Raw genomic sequence first — 10,672 nt, 5'->3', positions numbered from 1 at the left:
TTTCAATTTTCTTTGTGTAAGATTTTGATTTCAGTTGGTCTACCTAACACTCGAGCTTGGTTTCAGTTGATAAAATTTTAATTTTTCTTGATCTTGGATTTTAAGTTACGTAAATTTCTGAAAGTATGCTTGAATAACAGAAAACAGTTCTCATTTTTTTTTACTTTCATGAAGACAATTTGCGCCTAAGTGGGAAACTTTCCTCTGCTATAGTAAATGCGCCTGAAGAAAACAATTTTGACATGGCTCCAAAGTTTTGATAGCAAAAATGTAAAGCAATTCTGATCTCTGATGACTGATACGACTAACTAAATCTCTGGCAAATTTTTTCTCGCCCAGCAAATAATTTCGAAACTGGGTTTGGAGGAAAATATAAGGGTTGCGTCAGGATAAGAGGTTTGTGTTGTAATGGAACAAAACAGCTGCAATAGTCCTGTAACAATTAGATGTGGGTCCTCGGTATTACTTGCAGAAAGCAAGCTGGCCTTAAGACCAGGAGTTTTAGTAAGTTAATTATCAACTTAAATACCAAGACAATTTTTTCATGTAAGCCAAAAAAATGTTGACGATCACCAGAAAAAATACTCGAAATTGTCGATATAAACGTTGAAAGCCAATTTATTTTACCAAAGTCTTCGTTGACGAGGAAATTGCAAAAACGCCAAATGATTTCGAGAGAACCAAAAGGGAAAGCAGGTACCTCCAAAGACGCACGCAACTTGCTGCTATTCGAAATCAAGAAAACGATAAAGCTGCTAGACAAAAATCAGCGACGAGCCAAGTCTTCAAAAAGTTCTATTTAGTTTGTTTTAGCACAGGATTCTCAAAATCGCAAGGGTGCTAAAAGACAAAGTCTTCAACAAAACTGACAAATGTTCCTACTCAGTTCCTTTTTAAAATTCTTAAAACTTGTGATTATGGCTTTATTTGCCAGTTTAGTTCCATAAATTTATACATTCAAAGGGGTCGCGCGAGATGCTGCGTAAGGATTTCAGAGATTTCATTTCAAAATAAGAAACCAGAATGATGCGTGCTCATGCAGTCAGCAAAGTTGTGGCGAAAAGCGGAGAAAGATCATCAATGAGATCAGGGCAATTCGCTGTACAATAAATAAAGTATATATCGTGTCTATCGTAAAAATTAACGTTAAAAGTTATAACCGTCCTAATAATAATAAGGCTAATTTTAAAACAAAGTTAGAATTAATAAAAATAACAAACAATCATAATAAAAATAGGTAAGGCATGGATAATTTTCTTTAATGAACAACAGAAGTAGCTACATTTTTTTGGTTAAAAGATCTGATGGTAGTCGTGAGAATACAGAAGTCTGGTTTCCAAACAATTGACAAGGAGGAACTCATCGCCATTAAACCCCCTACACGGGTTGATTATGAAAAAAATTTGAATTAATGAGATTTAACTTCTGTTGTGTGTAAGTCAAGTGTTCAACTAAAACCAATCTCAATTTCAAGTCTTAACCAATCTCATCACAAAAACAACAGAAGTAGTATACAATATTTTTCTCCGGTAAAACTTGTCCTCTAGATAATCTGATCCAACGATAGGCGATAAAATTGGAATGGGAAACGTTTTATGGAAGAACCCCCTCAAAAAACCAAATAACTATTTATCCTATAACACTAGATGTCAAAAAAAGCGTTTTAAATATAACTTCAGAGATTTTTTCCGTATGTGCCCCCTAGCTTAGTGGGCGTATATTATTTGCAGCCCCCAGACGCACGTGCTATATTTTTACATAATGATCTACTATGTAATGTCATGTGGTCTGTAACTGGTGGGCGCATAAAGTACTGGGGGGGGGGGGGGCACAAACGTAAAAGATCTGCTGACTGCAGATTGTGCTAACTTCTCTTAGAAATCTGTGGTACTTATAAACACAGTTAAGTGAGAATGGTATGTATAACCTGCTGGTGTTACGTGAGTCACAGCTGCCGAAGTAGAGCCGACAGAATGGCTTGCTACACTTGAAACACATCTGTTTCATCCAATCAGGACTGCTGCTTCCACTGCTACTACTAATACTACTACTACTACTGCTGCTGCTGCTACTTGAGGCACCATCACCATGTGAAGTTCCCTAAACAAACTCGATAGTCAGCTTCATAGTTCCACTACGCACCATTCCAATTCACCAGTGGGTATCCCGCTAGCAGCTTTCTTTATTAGGGGATACAGAGAAAATGGCGCTCGTTAAAAATGGCAGACGTGCCAGAATATACTGTTATTTCTGAGATTGACATTTCAGATTAGCCAACCAGAGATGGGTAAATATAGTGTTGGGTTAACCCCCAATATGTTAAATTTACGGTTATTGGGGGGGGGGAGGACAATAATTGGAACTATAAGCTAACACAGGGGGACCATAGTTGGAAATATCCAAATTCATTACTAATTACTTGTATCATTTTATCTACCTGTGGATTGTCGGTTTGTGTTAAAACTCCGTACATGCTAAGTGTGATTCTGGTTCTTCTATCTGGCATAAATCTGGCACAGCACTGGCACGTCAGATGCCTCGCATTCACTGCTGGGCATGTGTACATTCGCATCGACTCCGGAATCGAGAGACCTGAAGAACAAAAGTTTGTTAAAAGGACAAAAAATTAAGGACGACACCTTAAAATAATGATGTAAAGCAATCAAATTCCTTTACACTGTTGTTTTCATTTATTTTCTCCTTATTTATAGATCGTAAACATAATGGCGCGAATATGTGATAACACATTCACTTACGTTCATGTCTTTAATATGGCGCGGGCATCTTGTTTTATGTTGATTCTCTATTTTGGGACAATAAAATTAAATGATCAATAGAACTCGGTAACCTGGACAAATGATCAAAAAGATAATGGCTCGGTATAGTAAGTCCCATAAAGTTGCAACTCAAGCGAACGTTCGAAAAACTTTCAACATACAAAAGAACAACAAAGTACTCATCTCTGCATGTATTAAATTTGAACTTTGACCTTTCAACGTTCGATAGCGTTGCAACTTTATGAGACTGACTATATAGTCTGTACAATAAAATTGAAATAAGCGAACGTTCGAAAAACACCAAAAAAGGTGCAATTGAGCATCAATGTTAGCCTAATTGTTGTGATAAACTTGTTAAATAGTTTCATATTGGCAATGATGATGACAAATGGACACCAAAACAGCCACAGCCAAGCGTATCAAACTATCCCTCCTCCTTTGAGCTATCTGGGAAGAACTCCGGTTGCAAAAGTGCCCAAGCGAGGCTGTACGGAATTGAGTCCTGTAACCGAAAACCCCGACGCCAACCTAGAAGCTATTATTCAAAATGCCATTAGAAATGCCATTCCCGACATCATGGCTCAAATGCAACAGCAACTTGAAGCATCAATCGCACGTGCTGTCCAAGATTCCCTGGCGACTTTTAAACAACAAGTCAAAACAGAAATGGTCGACCTCGAAAATAGATGCTACTTGAAAACACTGTCGGAAAGTGATGTGCACGAGTCGTACAACAGGCGAGATAATGTAAAAAATTTTTAATCTGAAAATGGACGAGGGCAAAACACGTGAAGAGTTCACTGAGACTATTGACAAAGTACTGGAAGTCATTGATCGAGTCGATTCAGTTGTTGAGGCCTCAGACATTTCAATTGCTCATCGCCTGCCTGGAAAACGCAATCCTATCATTCTGAAGTTCAATACAAGGGTGGCAAAACTGGACCTTCTGAAGAAGAAAAAGAAACTAGCAGAGGTGGACGACATGAAATATATAAGTGTGGTCGAGGATATCACCAGACCCAGATTGAACTTCTTGAATGTTATGAAAACTGACAACCGCATCAAAAGTGCCTGGGTGCGTGAAGGCGTACTGCACTACATGTGGAACAACGACACAAGAGTTTATAAAATTTTCGGGTTGTATGAAGGTGGCTCAGTGCTCAACTACCCCCTCTCTGACGTTCTTGTCTGTTTCAATGGTGTTTTTCCCCCAAACAAAAACTCACAAGTCTCTTGAACCCCTCCATAAACCCCTACCTTCCCGTGATAAACCCTCTACATCTAAACCCACCCAGATAATATCTATTATGCATTTAAACATCCGCTCAATCAGGAACAAACTGCTGGAATTGGAATCATTTATATATGGACTTGAATCACTTCCCAAAGTAATATGCCTTACAGAGACACACTTAGATGATGATGATGATACTTCTAATTTTCGCTTGCCTGGATACTCGAACATTGAGGTGAAAAATCGTAACAAGTATGGCGGAGGGGTGATGATTCAAGTCCATGAGAGTGCGACGATAAATAAAACCTTGCAAACTCCATTCGAGGAGGCAATATGTGTTGAAATGAACAGCCAATCATACACATTTAAAACTTTGGTGGTTTACAGTAAACCTAGAACTAACAAAAACCAGTTCATTGAGTTACTTGATGAATATCTGCAAGGTAATACTTCTGCCACAATGCCTTTTATAATATGCGGGGATTTTAACATCGATACAAAATCTCAGAATTTGATAAGCAGTAACTACGTCGATATTATAAATGCAAACGGCTTCAGTCTGTTCGATAGTTCGGATCGTCCAACTAGAGAGACTGATCATTCATCAACCTGCTTAGATCATTTCATCTATCAAAATATTCCTTCATTTAAATCAAATATCCTGTTTCATCAAAACATCGCAGATCATTATCCTATTCTAGCTAGTTGGTTGGTCAACGACCTCGATCAGACTGACGCTCAGTGTAAATTTCGAAATACAAAATTTATTCATGATGAATCTCGGAGACAGCTCTTCCTGCATGATCTCCAAGAACACCTGAGTCTCAGGGAAGTTGAAATATTAAGTAGTCGTGATCCAAGCATTGCTTTTGAAATCTTTACCTCGAGTTTTAGTAAGGTCTTTAGTAAGGTTTTAGTAAGGTTTTAGTAAGTTTGCCCCAATGCAAAATGAAAAGGAAATCAAATCAAATAACAAACCTAAATGGTTGACAAATTCCTTGAAAAATCTTAAAACCAAGCCTAAGAAAGCTCATAGAAAATGGAAAAGTAACCCCAATAATCAAGATTAACTGGCGAATTTCAAAATTCAGCGTAAAAATTTCGAAAACGCATACAAAAAATCAAAAAAATCTTACTATGCAGATAAGTTTAAGTCTTGCATTGGTGATTCAAGGCAAACTTATCATTTACTTAAAGAAATCGGTGGCAGAAGTACGCACTCAAAAAATATTCCTATTCTATCCTCTTGTTATGAAGCGAACCAGTTACCCTCTCTCGGTGACGTGGCAGAAAAGTTCAATCAATATTTTGTCAATGTACCTAATAATATTCGTCAGTCGATCAATAACGTGCCTCCTATTCCCATTCCAGACAATGACAAGTCTTTATATTTATACCCGGTCTCAACGTTTAAAGTTGAGGAGCTCATTGATAGCTTGGCTCACAAAGCATCTGGTGATGATGGCTTAAGTAATGTAATAATTAAATTATCAGCCCCTGTTACGGTTCGCTTCATGACACACATTATTAATTGTTCCTTTTCTCATGGCTTCTTCCCCGAATCGCTCAAGAACGCAAAGATACTTCCTCTACACAAAGAAGGCAGTAAGTTAGAAGAAAATAACTACCGCCCTATTTCACGTTTAAATGTATGGAGTAAAATTTTTGAACGTGCTATGTATACAAGGTTATACAACTTTTTTGAGCGATTCGGGCTCCTTTCACCCTGTCAATTCGGCTTCCGAAATAAGCATAGTACCATCGATGCTTTAGTTGAGTTAACGGAGAAAATAACGGAAAACTGGAATGTTAAGAACATAAGCTGCTTTTTTTGGATCTACGGAAGGCGTTTGATACACTTGATCACACAATTTTACTTTATAAATTAGAAAGATATGGAATAAGAGGTAATGTTTTGTGTTGGTTCAAATCTTATCTCGGGAGCCGAATGCAGAGAGTAGAAGTCAATTGCATTTCCTCGCAATGGTTGAAAGTACAACATGGAGTACCGCAAGGGTCTATACTAGGCCCCCTGCTTTTTCTTATCTACATAAATGACCTACCACTTCATTGTAAACATGCTCAAGTCCTCCTTTTTGCAGATGATACAAATCTTACGTTTCTTAATAAGTCCTGCGAGGAAGTGCAAGGAGAAATTGATAATGTTAAACACTGGCTGGATGCTAATAAACTTTGTTTGAATATTACTAAGACCATTCAATTGAATTTGAAGTCAAGCCAAAATAGGTTTGATATTGATAACAAATACATTTCGATTGAGCCCGTATGTAAATATCTCGGCATTTTAGTTGACTTCAAATTTTCCGTTGTCTCTCATTTATCGGTGCTGAAATCGAGACTCTCTAAACAATGTGGTATTATTTCAAAACTTAGGCATTATTCCCCGCGTAACCAGCTTATTGATTATTATAAAACGAACGTAAGTTCTATTATCCAATATGGCATACTAGTCTATGGGTGCAGCAGCTATAGCAACCTGTTGCCCATTTACAATTTACAAAAGAAAATACTTAGACTCATTTATTTCAGAAAAAAAATCAGACAGTGCTAATGACATCTTTGTTAAAATTAATTTACTTAACATCTACCAGCTTCATATATACGAGTTATTAAAGCTAGTTTTGAAGTCATTAAGTGGATTACATCGTGAAAGTTACCTTAATTCTTTGTTCTCGTTTTCGCCATCGAGACCTACGCGAAGTGCATCAAAAACATTACTAATGGAACCGTCTTGTAAGCGAATGATTGAAAAACGATCAGTTAAATTCAGAGCTTCGAAGCTCTTTAATACATTGAGTAAAGCCGATGTTCTTCCCTACAATATTATTGGATCAAATGAAAAAGTTATAAAAAGTTTTTATCATAAATTTAAGGATACATTTTTGGTTAATAATGATATAGTGAAATACATCTTTGAATAATTTTTCTAGGAAATTCTAAAGAAAACGACCCCTTGGATAAATGCTATCGGACATCTGCTTTGGGGATGGGATTTCTGTGAAAAAAATGAGCTCTCAATTCCTTCTAGTTTTCGAGTTATCGCAGTTTTTTCAAAATTTTTCCCGCTAAAATTGCTTCTGAAAAACTTAGAAAAAAAATTTTTTTAAACCGAAAAATTTTGGAGGCCTATTTTATGCCTCCAGTAGGTTTAACGGGGTTTGATTAGGCTGCTGTTAAATTGTGACGACTGTAGCAAAAACATTTTATAAGTTTTTGATTTTTTTGAAGTCCATTTCGTTAATAACGATGATTTAGTGAAATACATCTTTGAATAATGTTTCAAGAAAATTCCTAAAAAAAGACGCCTTGGATAAATGCTATCAGACATCTGCTTTGGGGATGGGATTCCTGTGAAAAAATATGAGCTCTCAATTCCTTTTGGTTTCCGAGTTATTGCAATTTTTCAAAAATTTTTGAATTTTTCCGGCTAAAAATGCTTCTGAAAAACTTAAACATTTTTTTAAACCAAAAAATTTTGGAGGCCTGATTTATGCCTCCAGTAGGTTTAACGAGTTTTGAGCTTTAATTAGGCTGCTGTTGATTTTTGTCGAATGTAGCAAAAATATTTTAAAATTTTCTAAAAATTTTTTTTCCATTTCTTCATTTTTCTGTTTTTGTTATTATAGGAACTTCTTTGTTGAAATAGTCCTACTGCCTAGTTTACAGAGTCTCTAAGGGCAGGGCGTGTGGGTTTAAATACCCCTTTGCCTGTCCACTTTGATCATGTTTGTACGAGTCAATATTTACGTTTATTTTTGTACTTACTGTTACTTATTTGGTACTTGATCAAAGAAATATATTCTTTCTTTCTTTCTTTCTTTCTTTATTTGTGAAGGTCATCGTTTTTTCCATTAAGCTTTCATCCATCAATTTTCTCTACATGCTTTAAATTTGAACTTTGACCTTTGAGCTCTAACCTGTGGCTTTTGAAACGTTCGCTTATTTCAACTTTGTGACACGCTATAATTTTTTTAAAAAAAAACGTAGACTCAAATAACCAATTTGATGCTCAATTGGCTGTTTTTGACGTTTCCGAACGTTCGCTTACTTCAACTTTATGGGACAGACTATACTTTATAGTCATTGCCATAAAGTTGCAACGCTATCGATCGTTTCAAAGGTCAAAGGTCAATTTAAAACATGCAGATATCTGGCCAAAAGATACTCATTTTCATGTCTGTGGAGTTTTTCGAACGTTCGCTTGCGTTGCTTTATGGGACTTTATGGGACTTACTTTATGACGACTAAATTATTTATAGTTGTTGTAGCGACTGCAGATATCCGATTCAATATTTATGTCAAAGTTTTCTTGGCTCTCACTTACTATCATGAACATATCTTTGCTGAATTTGGAAAGGATTCCAAAATTTTTGCAGACAGTCTGAGCCTAAGTAAACTGCTTTATAAGTAAAGAAAAGGTCTCCTTTGAGCAACCCCCTTCTTGTTAGTTGAATTTTGTTGTGGAAAAATGTGGATAGAGGATGGATCAAAATTTGAGTACGTAACCTCAGGCTGTAGAAACTGATTCTTTTGCCAGTATTTGTGAGTTTTCTTGATTCTCAGCAATCGTCCAGTTTTCTCAGATAAGTACTCATTTTGTCACTATTTTTGTCAACGGATCAAATGTTATGAAGGTAAAAACATCCGTGCATTAACCTCAACGCTTCGTGCGTTAACATCTCATACAATAATGCACTCATCTAACTCAGGTAAACTGAGGTATGATTACTGAGAGTAGTCATATAACCAACAGCAAAATTCGGCGATTGCGGTTTTAACGCGTTGGTTATTTTGATGTTAATACTACCTTCATCGAGTTTTCTACAGCCAGCAATTAAAAAACTATTTACCAGAAATTTACATTTGACATGAAGAATAATATTTTTAAAAATTTTAACCACCCCTTCATCTTTTCCTCTTTTTAGTGTGCGGGTTATTCATAAGCCATTTGGGTTTTTACCAAATGATTGCACTTTTACTAAGCTATCAGTTATCAGCTATAAGCTGTATGTTACTTTTTGAGATGGTATGGTGCTATGATATTGTTTTTGTTTCAGACCATTACACGTTTTTGACCATTACACGTTATTGTTTCAGACCATTACACTTAGCGGTAGTCATTCTTTCATAACTTTCATTATTTTTTATAACCGAATAATTACCACCTGGGGGAGGGAGGGAGGGAGCCTAAATAGGACTAAGAAGTTCAATAGTAGGCTTCAAATAACCACATTAGAGGTTAATAAGATTTAAAGTGGAAAATGGCTTCAGTTTCGGCACACTTTTCATTTGACTTTTAGTACTAAATTGCCGCCAATTGAGTTCAGCTGCTTGAAATTGTGATTGAGAGAGAATTTTAGATCCCGCGAAACGCAATCAGTCAAGGGCGTAAAAGTCAATCGAAAGGTCAAAACGGTCAAGCGAAAATTTTTTGTAAGACACACAAGTTTACAAACATACCCGGCAGATTGCCGGAAAGTAGCCGCCGTTGAATCCAATAAGCATGATTGGGATTGAACGAATAGATATTGAAAAAAAAAAGATTTTTGTACAAAAGAAATTTTTTAAGTCCGATTTATTTTGATGGCATTTTGAGCAACTGATGTTCAAATTCACTTTTAGCAGAACGAGAGAAGAGAGAAACTAGCCCAGAGAAGTCAAAAAGATTTCACACAAAATCTCGAAAAAGCGGCAAAATGGTAAAGCGAAAAAAGTTCGACGAAGTAAAAAACATAGCAGGACAAGTCCTGACGTACAATTCAAAGAATTTTCATTGACTATAAAAAACTAGACCTAAAACGGACTATGAAAGGATTGGAAAAACCATTTAGCAAAAAATCCGATCCAAAAAATTGAAAAAACAGTAAAAAGTGCCGCATGTGAACAAATAACCACTAGCGAGAAAGCGAATTTTTGTTCAAACACAGTTTTCTCACTCTAAATTTAGAGCAAAAATTTTCACGCCACTTTTTCGCTCCGTTTCCTGTTTCGGCATGACCAAAATGACTACTCCAATTTGACTTCAAAAATCATGAAAATGTGAGAACAGATCTTAAAAACATAGCCGGAAGTATTCCGGAAACGACTCCAAGGAAAAAACTAACGCCCCTAACAAATATCAAAATTATTCTACTGATTGACCACAATAAATAACATAATGCTCATCCTACTGAATAACACTTGTCACTTTACAACAAGAAAATGAAAAAGAACAATGAAAAAATAACTGACCAGAAAAGACGATAAAGCACGTGATAAAAATTTTACATTGAGTTGGAAGTTTAAAAAATACAAATTTTTGCAAAACCCAAGCAATAGGTTTAGTTTTATTTCGTTGAATCACTGCAAATTGAGACAAAAACCAAACACAAAATTTTCAAGTAGAAAAAACGAAGGTAAAAGAAAGAAAGTGAAAAACGATACCAAAAATATTCTCTGTAAAAAAAGAAAAAATGGCCAAAAATTATTAATCAAATACCATTATGCTGAATTCAAATCAGTATTTTGAAAAACTTTTAATACTACATCTGGTGAAGCGTCCACCAATCCAAATCATTGTCTATTTATAAAAGTAAAAACGTAGAACGAAAACAGAAAAAAGTAGAGATTAAGAAAAATTAGTTATATTTCTCGTCGAAAA

General features: G+C 35.8%; 1 protein-coding gene across 1 annotated transcript in view; it reads right to left on the bottom strand.

Moving 5' to 3' along the window:
• Positions 1-10,672, bottom strand: part of LOC142354111 (uncharacterized) — a 72,192-nt gene that overhangs the window by 7,951 nt on the left and 53,569 nt on the right. The window contains exons 8-9 of the mRNA XM_075406381.1: positions 2,438-2,592; positions 1,837-2,100 (exon numbers count right to left, since the gene is read on the bottom strand). Of these exons, the coding sequence (XP_075262496.1) occupies positions 1,837-2,100; positions 2,438-2,592 (419 nt within the window). The remainder of the gene's footprint in view (positions 1-1,836; positions 2,101-2,437; positions 2,593-10,672) is intronic.

Source organism: Convolutriloba macropyga, chromosome 15 (assembly GCF_964194025.1).
Source record: "Convolutriloba macropyga chromosome 15, txConMacr16.3, whole genome shotgun sequence".
Classification (NCBI taxonomy): Eukaryota; Metazoa; Xenacoelomorpha; order Acoela; family Convolutidae; genus Convolutriloba; species Convolutriloba macropyga.
This window is presented reverse-complemented; position numbering and strand designations above follow the sequence as displayed.